The sequence below is a fragment of the Pseudorca crassidens genome, chromosome 1, assembly GCF_039906515.1.
Source record: "Pseudorca crassidens isolate mPseCra1 chromosome 1, mPseCra1.hap1, whole genome shotgun sequence".
Classification (NCBI taxonomy): Eukaryota; Metazoa; Chordata; class Mammalia; order Artiodactyla; family Delphinidae; genus Pseudorca; species Pseudorca crassidens.
In genome coordinates, this window is record NC_090296.1 from 11,191,553 (window position 1) to 11,210,461 (window position 18,909).

Here is an 18,909-nt window from a genome sequence, read left to right on the forward strand (position 1 = left end):
ATTTCCTTCCTTAGAGGATGGTTTGGAAAGGAATGGGGGAAAGTAGCTTTATGGCGGAGACACCTGACAAACACTACCTCAGCCTGGTGATCAAACTCAACATTGTCAGTGGAAATAATCAAGAAGCAGTCTATAACAGGAACAGAAAAGAGTTCTATTCAAGCCAAACGAAGGACTATAGTGCGGGAAATACAGATTCAAGAAGCACTTGAGTTGTGTTCTGCCGGACTACAAAATGGGGGAGGCCTATGTAGGCAAAAAGCACGACGTGACGTAAGCTGTTTGTCGAGAATTAGGATTGGGATGGACCTAGAGTCTGTCAGACAGAGTGAAGTAAGTCAGAAAGAGAAAGACAAATACCGTATGCTAACACCTATATATGGAATCTAAAAAAAAAAAGGTCATGAAGAACCTAGGGGCCAGACGGGAATAAAGACACAGACCTACTAGAGAATGGACTTGAGGATATGGGGAGGAGGAAGGGTAAGTTGGGACAAAGTGAGAGAGTGGCATGGACATATATACACTACCAAACATAAAATAGATAGCTAGTGGGAAGCAGCCGCATAGCACAGGGAGATCAGCTCGGTGCTTTGTGACCACCTAGAGGGGTGGGATAAGGAGGGTGGGAGGGAGGGAGACGCAAGAGGGAAGAGATATGGGAACATATGTATATGTATAACTGATTCACTTTGTTATAAAGCAAAAACTAACACACCATTGTAAAGCAATTATACTCCAATAAAGATGTTAAACAAGAAAGAATTATGATTGGAACTGGCAAGAAGTAAGGGTGTTTCTTAAGCAAGAATTGGTTGGGGTCCAACCAATTGCATAGTTACCAGGAGAGACCTTGAGACCACAAGGTGGCAGCTGTTAGCTGTTAGCAGATACTGTTTTGAGAATGACTAGTGGTGTCCTTGAGTTGGATACACTTCAGAAAATTCAAGTTCTCAGTGATGCAGGAATGTGTCTGGAACCACATCCACAATGGCCAGCCAGATCCATGTTGGGTGCCTGAACCACAGTTCAACATCTTGTCAGAACAAAGACCGAACATGAAACATGACGGGTGCATTCCTTCAAGGTTTCAAAAGAGACAGTCTAGCACGTGCACATGACCTTGGTGTCTAGTTGGGGGAATCTCATCTTCAAAGGAGTACTAGCATTGATGTCACAGGAAGGGGGTAGGCATCCATCCATATCTTCAAGGTGGACATTCTAAACAATCGGGTATAACTGCATTCTTTTTGTTGTTGTGGTTAAGGCAGATATACAATGGATATTTGACAGGCCGTCCTAGTTATCATCATAAAGTTCAAGCCAAATCACATATAAGCCAAAATGACTTCCCCATACCTCAATATGTGAAAATGTCTCCCATCGACATCAACAGTTATAAGTCAAGTTGATAGCATGTACCTTCGATCTACTGTGATGAGAATCGCAATTTACCTCTGTGACCTTCCTCCCCAAAACTCATAACTCAACTAATCATGAGAGGGAAAATTCAGACAAATCCCAGTGAGGTAACATTCTCCAAGATACCTGACCAGTACTCCTCAAAATTATTAAGGTCATCAAAACAAAGGAAAGCATGAGAAATTGTTACAGCCAAGAAGAACCTAAGTAGACATGAAGACTAAATGTCATGTGTTATCCCGGATAGGATCCTGGAACAGAAGGACATTAGGTTAAAAATAAGGAAATCTGAATAAAGTATGACTTTGATAATAACATGCCAACATTGGTTCATTAATTGTAGCAAATGTACCCTATAATATAAGATGTTAATAATAGGGGAACTTGGGTGCAGGGTATATTTGAACTCTCTGTACTATCTTTGCAATTTTTCCTTAAATCTAAAAATCTTCTTTAAAAATAAAGTTTATTTAAAAATATGTAGTCCTTGTACAAAGACAACTACAAAACCTTACACAAGGGTATGGAAAAAGAATAAGTAGAAAGACTTATCACATACCTCGATAAAAAATCGCTTTTGCAAAAATGTTTCTCCTGGAATATTTATTCAAAAATTTAGCTCAATTTCAATCAAAATAGCAAAAAAAACTTTTTTGAAATTAAAAAAATTTCATCTGAAGAACTAATAGGAAGGAAGAGCCAGAAGATTTTTTTAAACCTGAATGAAAATGAACACAGATATTAAATCAAATATTAAATTTATAAACATTAAAACAGTGTGATCTTGTTGCCAGAAAAGATAGCTCATTGGAACAGAACAGAATATTCCAAAACAGGTATACTGGCATATATACAAGTATATGAATATTGAATATAAGGTTGGAATTTCAAATCAAAGAGGAAATAGAAGATGATTTAATGAATAGTGTTGGAATTTAATAAATGGTGTTTATATCTGAGCTGGTTGTCTAAGACATACATAGATATGTAAAGTACCCTATATGTACCAAACTAGATTCCATATGGATTAAATAATTAATTTTAAAAAGTGAAAAAAAAAACCCAGAATACAGGTGATGATGTATCTAATAGCTAGCAGAAATAGCCTTTTTAGGCACACGAAGGAAAAAATAATAAAGTAAAATGTTGGCACATTTGCATAAATATTAAAAACTTTTCTGTATTAAAAAAAGTCCCCCTACCCCCTCAAAAAAAAAAAAAGTGAGGAACTGGAAACAAAACTTTGCAACGTCTATGAGAAAGGATTAAAATAGTTAAATATAAATAAATTCCTATATATCTGTAAGGAAAAAAAGTAACACTTCAACGGAAGAAAGGTCCAAGAATACTAGAAGATAATTCACAAAATAAGACCGCATAAGCCTAAGTAACTTAAAAATGGTTTAGCCTGATTAGAAGTAAAAAAGAAATGTAAATTAAAGTGTCATCATCTTTCACCTTTCATCAGCAAAGGTCTTTTTTATTTTAATGACAAAGCTAACTGTTGGTTAGGAGTAGAGAAAAATAGATCCTCTCTCATACTTTTGGGGGGAGTGTAAACTGATGCAATATTTTTGGAGGACAACCTAACAATGAAGTGTCAAGTGGCATAAGACATGTACAGTTTCTGACCCAGCAATTCTTCCTCTAGGACTATATTATCAGAAAATACTTGTGAACCGTGATGTAAGCACTTCAAGCCAGGATAACTTATAGAGGAAAAATAAGAATTTAAACCCTTAAAAAGGGGGTCCTCCCTGGTGGTCCAGTGGTTAAGACCTGGCACTTCCAATGCAGGGGGCACCAGCTGGATCCCTGGTAGGGGAACTAAGATCCCACATGCTGCGCTGCGAAGCCAAAACAAAAAGGCTGGGGGTGGGGGGAGGCGTGGACTGATACATTGAACTATAGTTTATCCCCAGGACAGAATGTTTGATGACAAGCAAAAATCGTGTTGAAATTATACAAAAAGGCAAATGTTTAGGGATGGAAAACTGATCATAGGCCGCTACGGCCGGAGCTCAGGGAGGGGTTGATGAGGAAGGAGCATGAGAGAATTGGGGGATGGGGGAGATGGGTGATGAAAACGTTGTGTATCTGAGCCGGTGTTTCACGACTGTGAAAGTTTGTCCAAACTCATAGAAAAGTACACTCAAAAGTTGAGCTTTGGGACTTCCGTGGCGGTCCAATGGTTAAGACTCCACCCTTCCATTGCAGGGGGTATGGGCTTCATCCCTGGTCCAGGGAAAGCAGGGCGGCCAAAAAACAGTTGAGTTTTTCTCTGTGTAAATTATACCTCAATAAATTTAACTTAAAAAAATTCTGTTGAAGGATGTTAAACAGCCTGGGGAAACAAAAACGGCCGATTAAATAAAATGAGTAATTTACAAAGTAGTGTGCAAGTGTGATTGGAACTTGGAGGTGAGGTTACACATTCAGAGAGTGACGGAGATGGGGCGGTTCTAGCGAAATAGCCTGGAAATGCACCAAAATCTACGACTGTCTCCCTCCGGAAGTGAAATTAAATTTTCTTCTTACGTTCTGTTTTTCGTTTTTTGTTTTGTGGCGAACAACTCTTCTGTCATCAGGGGGCAAAATGTTACAACTTGGAACCCCGGTCCGCTTGCAACGGCTTCCAGGTGCTTTAGGGCTCTTTTCCTTTCGGTGGAGCCACCAAACAAGAGAGAACCACCCGGGGGGAGCCAGCAGAGGCGGCGCCGGGAGGAGAAGGACTAGGGAGATGAAGGCGGGAGGCGGGTAAGACCGGCGAGTAGCGGTGGGAAGCGGGATGGGGGGCGGGCGAGCAGGCGCGCAGAATGTGCGTTCTTCCGTTTTGCTGGGGTCGAGATGCTGCGAGACGCCGGCCGCGTCCCTAGTGGTTCTCCAGGAAATAACAGCATCTCGTGCAGCTTAGTCATTTCCTGAGCTCAGCTGCTGCGAGGAGGGCGTCACCATGATAAGTAAGTTTCTCTTCCCCATCAGGCTGGTGGCCTGGGCAGGGGGCGGGCCTCCCAGACCCCAACCCACGGAGGGCCAGAGGACTCGCTTCTTTCCCTCACTCCCTCAATCAACTCTCTCTCTCTCTCTCTCTCTCTCAAGAACGGGCAGCTGCTGCTGCGATAGGAGGAGGTGACTTTCCTGGATCCCCACATCGCCAGGCCTTCAGCTGGCCTGGGTCCCAGGGTGGGAGGGAGGCCTTAGAGAGGTGGCGCTGCCGGGCGTGTGAGAGCTGGTCCGTCAGCCCCCCTCCGCTCCGGGAGCCACGCGGGTGAATCTTAGGGGCCGAGAGCCGTACTCGCTCGGAAAAGGTCACCGCGATCCCCGACGTAGCTGCAACTCTAGTCCTTATATGTAATGAGCATGTAGAGAAGATTTCATTTGAAACGGGGTTTGCTGCTAAAAACAGCAGTGGTTTATTGGTTTATTTCACCTCTACATTTACACAGACACAAACCTGAAGCCCAGGGTGGGGTAGTGACTTCCCCGTAGTCACCCAGCAAGTTAGAGACCCAACCAGGGGCCTACTCTAACCTACTGTCCCAAGCTGGCTCCACAGCCCCATCTTCTTTACCTTGGGACCCCTCTCCAAGTGGCTGCCTCCCGTCAGCTCCCAGCAGACAGTCCCCAGAAACTGTCAAGGAATTCCTAAGGGAGTCCACTCCCCTGAGCCCACGCCCCGAACCAGCTCCTCTCCCCCTACAGCCCTGGCCGTGGGGGCTGTGCCCGTGGTGCTGGGCGCCATGGGCTTCACTGGGGCAGGAATCGCAGCCTCCTCCTTAGCGGCCAAGATGATGTCAGCGGCCGCCATGGCCAATGGGGGTGGAGTTGCCGCCGGCAGCCTGGTGGCCACTCTCCAGTCCGTGGGTAAGTGTCCGGGCGGGAGGAAGCGGGGAGGGTGTGACACAGCAGCACAGGATTCAGCCCAGCGGCTAAGCCGGAGGGAGGGCCTGTCTGCTTCCTCCAGTTTCGTGGGCATCAATGTCCCTGGTCCTTTGCCTCTGCCGCAGTGTCCTCCCTGAGTCCTGGGTGAGGTTTGGGGTCAGGAGGGAAGCGGAGCGGTGAGGGTGTTCTGGAAAAGAGAAGGAGGGAAGGAGCCCAGGATATGTGATAGCTGGGCTCTGGGTCTAGCCCTACCCAAATCTGACACCTGGGTGGCCTAAGCAGGTCCCCTCCCCTCTCTAGGCCTCAGTGGGACCTGTAGCTCTTGGGGTCTGTGGCTGACTCTCCCTCTGTCTCTCACTTCCCATGAATTCACCCCCTCCCTCTGTCCAAAGCAGAGCCCTGGGGCATTCAGGACCCAGGGGAGGCATCCAGGTGGGATCTCTGGGCCTCAGGCCTCCTGAGGGGCCCCAGCACCCTTCCTGTGCTCACCCTCTGTCTCCCACAGGGGCAGCTGGACTCTCCACATCATCCAACATCCTCCTGGGCTCCGTCGGATCAGCTTTTGGGGCTTTGCTTGGAGGTGCAAAAGCGGCACCTTCTTCCTCTCCTCCAGGTGGACCCAGAGCTGAAGGGGACCAGCCAGGAGAAAACGTACCCCAAGTCGAACCTCCAAAACTCCCACTCGGTTCCGAGAAGCATGAGAAATAAAGATCATCTGCAGATGCACCTGCCTGTCTTTGTTCCTTGCAGCCCTGGGGGGTTGTGAGTTGTGAATTGGAAGTTTGGAGTTCTCCCCATCCTCCCAACCTGCCTTGTGGTAGAGGGGCAGAGGCGGGTGGCAGGCTGATCGAACACAGACTCACTTGGCAAGAGGCTCCGGTTGGTCCCCATCCTACAGGGGATGGGCTGTATAACCCAGGGCCATTTGTGCACCATCGGTGGGTCTCAGTTTACCCCTCACTCAATGATGGGGTCGACAAAGCTTCCTAGGGAGGCAGAGGTGAGGGGTAGCCAGGATGCATATCGAGCCACTGACCCCAGAGCCCTCGGCCCTTGCTCATTAATGGGCACCAGACATCCAGAGGTGAGCAGGACCCTATACAAAGTGCTGTGGGGAGGCTGACATGCAGACCACCAGGGCAAGGACAGGACAGTGTGCCAGTGTTACAGTGGGGCTCTGGGCACCTCGAGAGGAGGAGATGGAATCAGGAATGGTCACTACGCTGTGTCTGGAAAATCGAAAGGCAACTGGCATTCACCAGTTCCTTTGCGGCCGACAGGCGTTCCTGGTGTCCCCTAAGACTCCATTCACCTTCAGAGTGAGGTCTCACTTCCTTCCAGAGTGGCCTCATTTTCTGGAGTCTTTCTAAAGGATGAGATATCAGTTCTAGCACTTCTGCTTACACCCCCAATAGATAGTCTTGAGGAGGCGTCCAGCGTGCAGGCGCTGCATTCTGTGGGCCACTCGCCGACCTATCAAGAAGGAAGAGCTGCTTAGGATACAGGAAGCTGGAGAGAGCATTACTCCCACCCGACAATAAGAAAAAGCCAGAAAACCTACAAAAGCGTAACTTTCCTTGAACCCCTAAGAGAGCTGAAGAGGCAGGGCCACCAGATGGCCTGAATTCTCAGGGAAGTCAGGTGCCTCCAAGGAGAGCACTGAGCCACCTGGGGCAGAGCACAGGAGGGAGGTGCAGCCAGAGCAGGCAGTGCAAGTTCAGCTAAAAACCTTAACTGATCGCTCAAGGGCAAGGATGGGCTACCATGAGCGCAGGGAACTCTGGGAGCTACAGTCACAAGGATGGATGCTTCAGGCCAACCTTAAGGTTTTTCTCCAAGGACCCTCTGGGTGCTCCCGAGGAAGACTGGAGTCAGGAGAAACTTCCTTCACTGAGGCAAGACTGGCGGAGGGGAGCTGCAGCCCTACCCCCTAGGGAACAGAAGCCTCATGCTGCTGGGGGAAGGGCAGTAAACTCTGCAGCCTGCAGAGCACAGGTGAAGGTCGGTGTAGATGGGAAAGAAAAAGGGAAAAAAACCTCTACCTCTGAATTTGGGGTGTTAAACTTTCCGGGGCTCACACAGTAAGGATCAGTCCACTACTAGGGAAGCAGGGGGAGGGGAACGCTTCTGAGAAAATCCCGCCCCCAGACCCAGGCCTACAGCGCCTGCGCAGACTGAGGCTGGGTGGGACCACAGAGAACCCTTTTGCCCTTGCCGCCAGGCTAGCTAGTGACAAGCAACAGATGTTTACACTGCGGGTGGAGCAGGCGTGCAGAGACCCTCTCCAAGATGCACAGACCAAACGGAAGCCTTTAGCCAAGGGTTGAGCAGACACTGAGAAAAATCAGCCTCCACCGCAAGCCCAGGGAACCCTAATTGGAAGCTGGTGGATCACAGACAGCAGCCATAGCAACAGCAAAGTCCAAACCCAGATGAACTCCTGATAAGATCGACCTCCCATGTGCAGGTCCTGGATAAATACTGTTCACCTCTGTCTCTACTGAACTTGGGCAACAGACACTGTCGGAGCCTAGCCCGTGTCCCCCGGGCATGTGTCTCCCAGTGTCCGCCTGCTGTTCCCACTGCCAGGCCCCACCCCTGAGGCCTACAAGGCTGGCTGGAGGTGTCAGGTGTTGGTCCCCCCCAGAATAGCCCTCAGCCAGTGATGGATTTTAGTTGGGGGTTAAACCGCCCCAGAGGTCTGCAGCAGGAGTCAGCCTCAGTTGCCCCCAGTGCAAACTCACTAATGGACCATTTCTCAGCTGCCTGTCTTTCCCTGTCACCCCCCATTTCCCTGTTGGTGCTCTCTGGGGTCACCTCCCAAATTAACTACTTGCACTCAAATCCTTGTCTTGGGGTCTCAGCCTAAGACAGCTTCCTGCCTTCTGCTCAGGCCCCACTCAGGAGCCCAGGGGTCTGACCCCAGACAGCCACAGTGCTCTCGGATTACTCCTGAAACCCGCCTATTTTCAGCCTTCACCCATCTCCTTCCATCAGGATGAGGCACACACAGGAGGCTCCACAGTCTGTCTCATGGTCACCCACCAGGTCAGGACCCCAGATGGGCCCAGATCTGTTGGAATCCCAGCAGAGAACACAGCTCAGCTTTGGGGCTGGTCCCCAACTGGCCTACCCTGCACAAAGCCACAAGCCAAGGGCCTTGAGGGAGATCACTCAAACCAGTGGACAATCCCTAAGTCTCTGCAATTTGTCAGGGAAAGCCTGGCACAATTTCAGTTTGAAAAATGTTCCTTCTTAGTTTCCTTTTCTGCTGGAAAATCCCTGTTACCAAAGACACTGATGCCAAAAAATATTGACTCTCTGTGCAGGACGCTGAAAAGAAACACGGAGACAGAGTTTTGGAGGAATGAGGAAAATGGCTTTAATCGTTGCCTGGCAAAGGGGGTAACATAACAGGCTAGCACCTCAAGAACTGTGCCCCATTCCCTGGGGAATAGGGAAAGGTTATATAGCCCGGGGTTCGTGGTCTGGGGTAGGTGATAAGGCTCAAAGTAATGAAGGTCTTGCATTCCTTTTCTTCTGCAAATTCATGGCCAAAGCTGGTGTCAGCTCAGCAACCGGGTCTGGTGTCCCTGAAGTTATCGGCCCCGACCTTCTTTCTTTCTTTTTCCTTTAAATTTATTTATTTATGGCTGTGTTGGGTCTTTGTTGCTGCACGTGGGCTTTCTTTAGTTGTGGCGAGCGGGGGCTACTCTTTGTTGCGGTGTGCTAGCTTCTCATTGCTGTGGCTTCTCTTGTTGCAGAGCACGGGCTCTAGGCATGCGGGCTTCAGTAGTTGTGGCACGTGGGCTCAGTAGTTGTGGCTCACTGGCTCTAGTGCGCAGGCTCAGTAGCCGTGGTGCACGGCCTTAGTTGCTCTGCAGCATGTGGGATCTTCCTGGATCAGGGCTCTAACCCATGTCCCCTGCATTGGCAGGGGAATTCTTAACCACTGCACCACCAGGAAAGCCCCATGACCTTCTTTCTGAAATGAAGAGTGCTTTGAGGGAGTGTAGGGGGAGAAGAAATGCCACGTGCAAAGCGTAATTCGTGTGGAGTCAGAGAGTAATCAGCTACAAGTGTGTGTTAGTAGTAACAGCTAAAGAATAACCAAGATTGCTTAACTCTTTCAGGCCTGTTTATGCTGTTTCCCAAGCCTGTTCACTGTTTACTTATTTTCCTTGGCAGAAAAGCCTCTTTTCTATTTCTGCTGCAACAACATTCGAGAGAGTCTGGCCAGGTCTGGATGGACAAGAGTTGTAATTGTTGAACTACTCTATCCCCCACCCCAAATCTCATCAATTTGAAACTGATTCATTATGAAAATTATTTTATCTTCCTGAACACAGGCCGACTGCTTGAGAAGGCAGCTGGGACAGAACGGGTGGGCAGCAAGCCAGGTAAAGACTCCAAACCTCCTGGAAATAACCCGCAAAGTAAATGCGGGTTATGGAAAGATGCCCGTCTTCAGTAGCAGCAGGAGTTAGGGACTTTGGATCATCTCTTATAGGTTCTTTCAACAATGTCTGTGAAAACAGGGGCAGCAGTGTTGCCTGTCTTGAAATAGTGTGTGGATTTTATGTGGTGAGTCACGGGCAGTGTCTTAACCAGAGTAAATATATTTTTAATGTTATTTACTTTGATCCTCTTGTCCCAGGGCGTTCAGAATTGCTCTGTGGGTATTTAGGTTGCCCCAAAGTTGTCCCGGAAGTTGCTGTGGGGACTCAGGAGGACAGACGGTGGGGCTCCTGGGAAACAGAAGCCCTTTCCTCCCTCCCCCAGCCCAGGCGCTATGGATGTCCTGACACCTTGGTCTGCATCCCTTCTGGGCCCGCTGCACTCCCCCCACCTCTGTTTTCCACAGCCTCAGACCAGCTATGCGGTCCCCTTGGTCCCTTGAGTCTTTCAGGGGGTGGGTAAGCCAGTGGTGAAGGGTGAGTGCCCCAGGGCCGAGGGTGAAAGGTGGGAGAGGGCCAGAGACGCGGGGGGTGAGTCTGCTTCCCATTTATGTCTGAGGTCTTCACAGATGTCCCATGACAGGCTCTGCCGCAGGAGCGGCTCTTGTCAACTTCGGGACCGTGTGTGGTCTGGATGAACCTTTCATTGGGCCTCCCCTTGCCAGGTGTCAGAACATGAGCATTTCTTTTCTTGGGCTGGTAAGATTCCCAAGAAGAATCTTCCTCCTTCTGTTTTGGATGTTATAACCTGGCTGTAGCGTTCTGGTGCCTATCAGTGAAGAAGACTGAGGGTCTCAGCGCTTGTGTGGAGACTGTCATTCTTACTGTGCAGCTCCTGGTGCCTCCTGGCCCAGAGACCCAACCTCACCAAAAGTAAACCTCCAGGCGTCTGCTGGAGGGGGCTACCTGGGGGTCTGCCTGCTTCCTAAATAGACATCCAGCCAGACCTCTTGCTGCCAGTCCACCTTAATGCCAACCTCCAGTAGCTGCTCCAATGGCCGAGGTTCTGGTGGTCCTAAGGGCAAAGTTGCTTCTTTCTCCCCTTCCCCACTGACACCTTAAGATTCAGCTTTCTCGGGACTGCTAAGTGGAACCCCGTGTCCAGGTGATTTCTGGCTTCTAAATTGTGTTACTCAACTTCTCTTCCTGTCTCTTTGTTGATGTGGATTTAAGCCTTTCTTTAGTCCTTTACTGTTATTTTAGTGGGATTTTGAGAAGGAACAGGTAAAAGCAACTCTCTTTGTTGGATTGATTCTTCTGTTGCTTGCAATCAAAAGATCCCCCCATGTTCATGAAAATCTACATTTGCTTGTTGTAAAAGACGCCCTCTTGGCTTAAACAAGAGAAGTTTCTTCCTCTGTTACTTGGTTGTGTAAGTGTCTCAGCTGGAGGGGTGGCTCTGCTCAGGGAGGCCCAGGCTCCTGCAGTCTTGTTGCTCTGCTTCCTTAAGGTGCTGCTGTCATCTGCAGGGTGGAAGATGGTCACTCCCCCACCTGCAGCAGAGCCCATGGGAAAGGGCCAAGGGGCAAGGTGGACTCACCCACTCCCCTTAAGTGCATACCCAGAGAGTTGCATACTTCAGTTCCACTCACATCCCACTGGCCAGAACCCAGTCTGGTGAGCACACCTTCCCACAAGAGGACTCGGAATGCAATCCTTGGCTGGGAATCATGCACCTGGCCAAAAAATCAGGGCTCTCTTTATATGCACCAGAAGGAAAGGGTAGGCATCGGGTGACTGCTAGCAGCCTCTGCCACCCTGATGAAGACAGGAATCTATCCTAGGTTCCCCACAATGAGAATTTGCCTCTGCCTCCCCATGTCCTACTGAAACTGCACAACTCAGATGGGACTCAAATCCAGCTGAAACTGAGATTGGGACTTGAACCCACGGGCTGGGACTCTAACCCACACGATCTTAATTAAGATCACACACCTGGTCTCAGGACTTAATGAAGCTGGGGTCCTTTATGTTTCAGCACAGAAGGAATTCAGCAAGAGGCAAACTGATAGGCAAGAAGTGGATTTATTTAGAGAGAGACACATTCCATAGACAGAATGCGGTCTGTCTCAAAAGGCAAGAGCAGCCCTGGGAGAAGCACACTCCACAGACAGAGTGTGGGCCGTCTCAGAAGGCGAGAGGCCCGGAAATACGGGGTGGTTAGTCTTTATGGGCTGGGTAATGTCATAGGCTGATGAGTGGGGGGATGGCTCCAACTGTATTCCAACTGTTTTGAGGATTATTCCACCTATTTTGGTCACTGCCCAGTATTTGCCCTTTAATGGCCTCAGAACTGTCATGGTGCCTGTATGTGTGTCACTTAGCGTGCTGATGTATCACAGCGAGCATATAACGAGGCTCCAGGTCTACTGGAAGTCGGATCTTCCACCCTTTTGGACCTAGTAGGTGTGGGGGAAGTTAACAGGCTTGTTCAGGCTTCAGAGGCCATAATAGGCCTTTGACTAAAAGAAGACCCTGAAAGGAACTACATGCCGAACTGCTGGACTACGTGCAGGTCAACAGAAACAGCGCTAACAAGTCTTCAGAACCAACAGATAAGGAAGGGAGTAAGTCACGAAGCTCCCTCGGCCTAGGGAATCTGGCCAGTTCCCAAGGATCAGTGAACATTCTGAGACTTACACTAGAGAGCAAAACATTTCTGATAACAGCCAGAGCTGCATATTTGCACATAAGCTGGTGATTATCAGCTTGCGGCTTGGCATTAAAAGCAGGACTCCTGGGCGTCCCTGGTGGTGCAGTGGTTAAGAATCCACCTGCCAATGCAGGGAACACGGGTTTGAGCCCCGGTCCGGGAAGATTCCACATGCCGCGGAGCAACTAAGCCCATGTGCCACAACTACTGAGCCTGAGCTCTAGAGCCCGCGAGCCACAACTACTGAGCCTGCGTGCCACAATTACTGAAGCCTGCGCGCCTAGAGCCCATGCTCTGCAATAAGAGAAGCCACCACAATGGAATCCCATGCACCGCAACGAAGTATAGCCCCTGCTCATTGCAACTAGAGAAAGCCTGTGCACAGCAACAAAGACCCAATGCAGCCAAAAATAAATAAATAAATTTATTAAAAAAAGAAAAAAAAAAGTACAGGATTCCTTTGAGCAGTACTCTGAAGCCTCACCCACGGGGTGGATGCGCTGCTCGGGACCTTCCAGCTGGGACTCCAGATCGCTGTTCCAGGGACTTCCCAGTGTTGCTTGGAGCTGGATGTAGGTGTTTCCCCACTTTGGTGATGTCTATACATTTATTTCTTGCTATGTTGCTTGTCCTTATGCTGTAACTTACTACTTCCAATCGGGACTCCGGATCGTTATTCAAGGGACTTCCCAGCCTTGCTTGGATCTAGATGTAGCTGTTTTCCCAATTTGGTGATTGTAAATTCATTTATTTCTTACTATTTTGCTTATCTTCGTGCTACGATTTATAACTAGCCTAATAGACTTTCTTATCTCTTACTTAATTAAGTGTAGAGTGGTTATTTTGCCAACAATCCTCCGAACCTGAAACCTGAGAGTAAGTCTCTCAGCAAAACAGTAGGTTCTAACCAGTTTGTGTTGTATCCTCCATGGCTGTGTCATTCTTTGAAACGTTGTGCCCTGCCCCCTTCCCTCCTGTTTCACTGCCCTGCAGCACACTGGGCCCCTGTGTGCAGGAACATGGTGATCAGTGGATGTGCCTGGCTTCTGACACTGGGGACTCCTGAGAGCAGGCAGGGACCCCTGGATCCACAGGGGCAGGGTGGGAGCCAGCTGAAGCCAGAAGTTTCAGGAATCCTGGGGTGGCCAGAGTATGTTCAGCCAGCTCCTGAGTGAACAACCTCAGCTGGGTAGAGAGAGAGGGGGAATCAAAGCTGTATTAGTTTCCAGTCCTGTGTAATAAATTACCACACAATTAGCAGCTTAAAATAACACGCTTTTATCATCTGATAGTTGTCAGTCAGAAGTTCAGATGGTCTTGACCTTCCAGGAAGGTGGTCTCCATCCTTCCAGATCCAAATCAGAGCAAGTGCCCTTCTTGTGGGAGACTCGGACTTGTAGCTAAGGCGGGGCTTTTGCCCTTAGCGCCAGGAGGAAATTCGGAGGCTCTAATGAAGGACTTGAAGTTAGAGCATTATTTTGGGAATGTGTGCATTTTGGGGGGAAACGTTCACAGCTTTTCTTAGATTCTCCAAGACATCAAAAAAATGGGGGAAAGAAAAAGAATCAAGTGTTGAATTAATTACTCCCCTAAGGAGTTTACTCCTATGGTTGGGTACAAAGATGCTTCGACCTCACTAGGAGCCCCTTGAGCGCACAGATGAGTTAACGTTTAAAAGGTCCATAAAACCAGACTCACAAGTTTGGTTCTTGTTGGAAACCGAGATCCTGCCAGGCTGCTCATGGCATCTAGGACAGGGTGTGCAGGGGTGTAGTGTTAGGGGAACCACAGACCAAAACTGCCCACCCTGGCCAGGCAAGATAGTAGCCACTTGCATGAGTTATCCTACAACAGGAGGTCCTGGTAAGGACACAGAACTAACAAGATATCACTAACCAGAAGAATTCAAGAAAGGTCAAAAGGAGAGAGGATTCGCCCGTCCATGTGTCCTGCCAACCTCCCAGAATCCTTCTCACTGGAATCCATCTTGGCTGAGCAATGCCCACGCCACCAGGAAGGACCCTGAGTCAGAATGATTGGCCAGAGACAATCCAGAAGCTAATGCCATTACCGTAAAACCTGAGACTGTGAGCCACGTGGCAGAGTAGTTCTCCTGGGTGCCCTTACCCTGTTGCTCTCCACCAGGGTGCCCCTTCCCAATCAAGTCTCTTGCTTTGCCAGCACGTGTGTCTCCTTGGACAATTCATTTCCAAGTGTTAGACAAGAGCCCACTCTCGGGACCTGGAAGGGGTCCCCCTTCATGCAAAATAGGATCTGTGGTAGGGTCACGGTCATGTTGAAAACCCTTCAGTGTTTCTCCAAAACCCTCAGATAGAATCCAAGCTCTCCTTCCCCAATATGCTTGCTATGGTCTGAATGTCTGTGTCCCCCCAGAATTCAGAAGTTGAAATATTAACCCCCAAGGTGATGGTATAAGGAGGAGGAAACACTGGGAGGTGCTTAGATCATGAGGGTGGAGCCCTCATGAATGTGATTAGTGTCCTTCTAACAGAGGCCACAAAGAGCTCTCTTTCCCCTTCCATCATGTGAGGACACAGTGAAAAGACAGCCACCTAGGAACCTAAATGTGCTGCAGCCTTGATCTCTTGACTTCTCAGCCTCCAATACTGTGAGGAATAAATTTCTGTTGTTTATAAGTCACCCATTTTATGGTATTTTTGTTATAGCAGGCTGAACAGACTAAGACACTGCTGTGATGTGCCTTCCCTCTGGGCACCCCCAAAGCCCTGGTCTGGCCTCTGGTGTCATCAGAGGGCAACATCAATGGCTGTCTGCCTGTTGGTCCACCCACGCAGCAGACCAAGAGCGCTACCTAGGAAAGGCCAAGTTCCCTAGCGCACAGCCCAGTGCCTGACCCACAGCTCACGCTCAAAGAGTTTGTGGAAAGGAGGAGTGAATCAACATGTAAGCGAATTTTCTGATGTTCTGGGATGGATCCCATCCTGGTGATGAGAAGTTTCTACAAGACCTTGTACTGGAGGGAGAAGGATATTTAGGGACCATGGTCCTGAAGCAGAAAGATCAGAGCCCTTGACAAACTAGATTTTCTTTCTAGCTGTTGGGAGAAAAAGGCCAGCGCGCTGGACTTTGACTTTGGGAGGAAGCAGTGACGTCCTGGGGCCGTTGCTTTCTGAGCCTCAGCCAGGCCACTTAGGAAATAGCCATTGCATACGCAGAGGGTAGGAGTGGGGTGCGTGCAGATGAGGCTCCAAACAGGATGCTCCCTCCCCTTCCATTCCTGACTCTGCACAGGAACTGAGCCAAAACACCCACCCTGGCTGGGACCTTTGAGGTCTTTCAGACCAACTCCCCATATAGAGAGGGCCGAATGCAGGCCCAGAGCGGAGGTGACCCACCCGGGGTCACACACAGAGTCTGAAGCTGGGCAAGGACAGGTTCCAGGCTTCACCGTTTGACTCAGTTCATCTCTGGGCACCCCGACACCATGTCGCTCTAAGAGAAGTGAGCCTTCCCCCACCCCGACTTCAGGCAAACAAGAAGGAAGGCATCCGGAGGGGTTGCAACAACTCATTTTTATTTCTTATTTTCCTCTGGGGGTGCAGCGTTTGGTCCCTTCCTGCATCAGGCTGGCGAGCAGGGCACTACCTGGTCCTCTTCTCTGCAAAGGGAGTGACAGGGAGCTGTCACAAGCCCACCACGAGGGACACAAGGGCAAACCCAGTGGATCCCAGGAGGACTTTGGGTGACAGGGAGAGTCCACCTGATCCTGGGGGAGAAGCAGAGGGTGAGTAGAATGGGACGGGCAGGCTGGGGCAGCTTGTGGGGCAGAACCATAGGGTCCGAGACTCCAGGGCCTGTCAGGAGGACCTCAGGCCCAGAGATCCCACCCAGAACCCTTCTCTGTTTCCCCAACTCCCAAGGATCTCTGTTTGGGCAAGGCTGCTGCAAGCAGGTACCCAAAGGCATGAACTCCGGTGGTGAAACCGAGTGCCGGGAGCTGCCTCTCTCTCTCTGGGGAAGAAGGCCGAACCCCAGGCGGGACAGAGACGCCCCAGCTAACTCAGAAAGTCTGCTTTGGGCAGAGTCAGCCTGAGCCGAAAACACCCTAGGCCAGAGCACCTTCCCCCAGCAACGCACCTGCTTCAGAGACCCAGAGAGAGAGTGACCACGGAGGGTGAGACAAAGGCACAGGCAGACTGGGGCTCACCAGGGCTAAGGTCAGGGCTGGATGCTCTGAGGCGCTTGTCCTCCCTCACCTTCCACAGCAAGCCCCATCGGGGACACTCACCCACGGACTGGAGAGTGGCCGCCGGACTGCCGGCGGCAACTCCGCCCCCATTGGCCATGGCGGCCGCTGACATCATCTTGGCCGCTAAGGAGGAGGCTGTGATTCCTGCCCCGGTGAAGCCCACGGTGCCCAGCACCACGGGCACAGCCCCCACGGCCAGGGCTGTAGGGGGCGAGGAGCTGGGTTGAGGGGGAGATGGACATGCTCCCACATCACACACGCAGAGCACATCAAGCTTGGGGGACTTCAGGGAGCCCGGAGAAGGGGTAAAGCCTGAACTTGGGAGAGATTCCAGGCCCGGCCCGCAGTCAGGAGTCGAGGGCAGCACAGCTGGTGGGGAAAGCGGAGGGGAGGGCCGCGGGGTCACCGGGGTCAGGCCTCTGATCCGCAGCAGGACCTTCCTCGGGAAAGGCCTCAGTTTCTGCCTTAGTAAAATCCTGGAACTAAGTTGGGGGCGGGGCGGAGGTTTGCAAGCTTCTTGTCTTCGCTGAGGACATCTTTAATACAAGCAAATCTTGCCCAGGGCCCAGCATAAAGCAAGGAGCACGTTCTGAGCCCGGCTTGGATCCCTACTCTGGGTCTCCACGGCATCACCGCAGAGCAACTGGAAGCCAGAGTCGCTGAGCCAGTGGCTTCCCCTTAACACACCTCCTGGGTCCAGACTGTGCGCGTGTCTCATCCTACGTAACCCTCACAATAACCCTGAATGGGCAGCCTTGGCCTGATTTTCACGAGGAAAGCTGAACCCAGAGGAGTTCAAAGCCATGGGGAGGAGGCTCCGCGAGGAGGTTGGGCCCCTGCTGGGGCTGCCTCTGTGCCACACGGAAACTCGCCATTTCCTCACTGTAGCGCCTCCTCCGCCACAATGCACAGGAAGCCTGGGGCAGGTGCAAGGCCAGCGGCTCCCCAAGTCCCAGGGCCTGGGGACGGACGAGGCGCAGGTTTCCGCGGCAGAGACTTACCTCCTCCCGCCACAGCTGCAGCAGCCTTGGCTGGAAACCGAAAGAACATTCTGTGAGTGGATCCACACTGGCTGCCCCTCCACTCCCTGAGCCCACAGCCCACCTATGGGGGGGCTGCCCCAGGCTGGGAGACACAGGAAGGAAGGACCCCTGCCTGCTTCCTCCTGAGAAGGTGAGCCACAGCCCTGAGTGTGGCAAGGGCTGCTGGGTAGGCGGGTGACCTGTCCTGAGTGGACCTGCATGCGTTGGCCTAGAGTAATCTGGAGACGGGGTTTGAGGGCCTTGTTCCAGAAAAATCCAACCATCAGACAGGGGTTTTGTTGCGTGTTTTTTAATGTCTGCGGACTGGTTGCTTGGGGGTTGTTTGTGGGAAGCACAGAAGTTCTTTTTTCTCTCTGCCTTCCTAGCCAGGTTTGGTCAAAAAAAAAAAAAAAAACCTTACAGATTTGGGAAGGAAGGTGTGCCGCTGCAGCCCCCTTCACAGTGAATGCGGGACTCTTGGCAAAGTAATTTAGGGCGTGGTGGTTTGACTGGGGCAGGAAGAGGCGAAGTGAGTGTCACGCCCTCTGAGCCGGGAGGTTAGTTCATCTGAAATAGGGTTGGTGTTTTCGGAGTGTGTGTCTGGGGGGCGCGTTATCTAACCTTCTCCTTCCGTCCAGGGAAACCTCTTCGACAGCAGTAAATCCTCGTGGAGAGGTGTGTTCATTTTGCAGGACCCGGCTGAGATCAGGGCAAGCACTGCTGAAGGCCTGAAGCCTGCTTGAGAACACTGCTGGGACGCATTGAATGTTCCTGATTCTCCAGGGCCCCACCTGTTGCCCCTTCCTCTGGAAAGCTGACCCTGACCCTCCCAATCAGAACCATCCTTGATCCCCTGTGGCTGGAGCCGCTCACAACACTGGACCATAGTTGCCTGGCTCCCCAACGCTGAGTCCCTGGAACTCCCTGGCAGAGGTCTTGGTCTGCAGCAGCCAGTGGGGACCAGTAGTTCTAAAACTAGCAGGGTGTGCAGGTGTGAGCTCAGCCAGCTCCCCAAGAAGAGAGCTTTGGGGTGGCAGGGAAGGAATTAAAGAGATTAAGGGGTATGAAAGCTAAACCCTAAGTGACCAGTGGGCCACCTGGTTGGGGTATAGAACCAGAGACTCAAGAATCAGGAGCCCAGTTAAAGGGTATTTGAGGCTCAGCATTATTGTTTGGGAGGAGAGACGATGCCAGGCTGGCCAGCAGCTTGGCGCACCTGGCCCCCAACACACAGATGGCCCA

At 50.7% G+C, this 18,909-nt stretch overlaps 2 protein-coding genes across 2 annotated transcripts; one reads left to right on the plus strand and one right to left on the minus strand.

The window, feature by feature from the left end:
- Nucleotides 1–4,269: 4,269 nt before the first annotated feature.
- Nucleotides 4,270–6,030, plus strand: IFI27L2 (interferon alpha inducible protein 27 like 2). The gene is made up of 4 exons (XM_067726793.1): nt 4,270–4,382; nt 4,522–4,551; nt 5,125–5,286; nt 5,810–6,030. Exons 1-4 carry the CDS (start codon nt 4,376–4,378, stop codon nt 6,010–6,012), a joined length of 402 nt encoding a protein of 133 aa, XP_067582894.1. The 5' UTR covers nt 4,270–4,375; the 3' UTR covers nt 6,013–6,030.
- A 9,918-nt stretch (nt 6,031–15,948) lies between these two features.
- On the minus strand, nt 15,949–18,200 carry LOC137221354 (interferon alpha-inducible protein 27-like protein 2; the record flags this gene model as incomplete). Its single annotated transcript, XM_067731283.1, has 4 exons — nt 15,949–16,162; nt 16,685–16,938; nt 17,646–17,676; nt 18,089–18,200. Coding segments are annotated over 4 exons (480 nt in total), but the record flags the coding sequence as incomplete, so codon positions are not given.
- Between the last annotated feature and the right edge of the window lie 709 nt (nt 18,201–18,909).

Coding starts and splice junctions, on each gene's coding strand:
- IFI27L2 (XM_067726793.1), top strand. Junction 4,552..5,124: donor TGCTGCTGCGATAGGAGGAG/GTGACTTTCCTG, acceptor CTCCCCCTACAG/CCCTGGCCGTGGGGGCTGTG. Junction 5,287..5,809: donor GGCCACTCTCCAGTCCGTGG/GTAAGTGTCCGG, acceptor TGTCTCCCACAG/GGGCAGCTGGACTCTCCACA.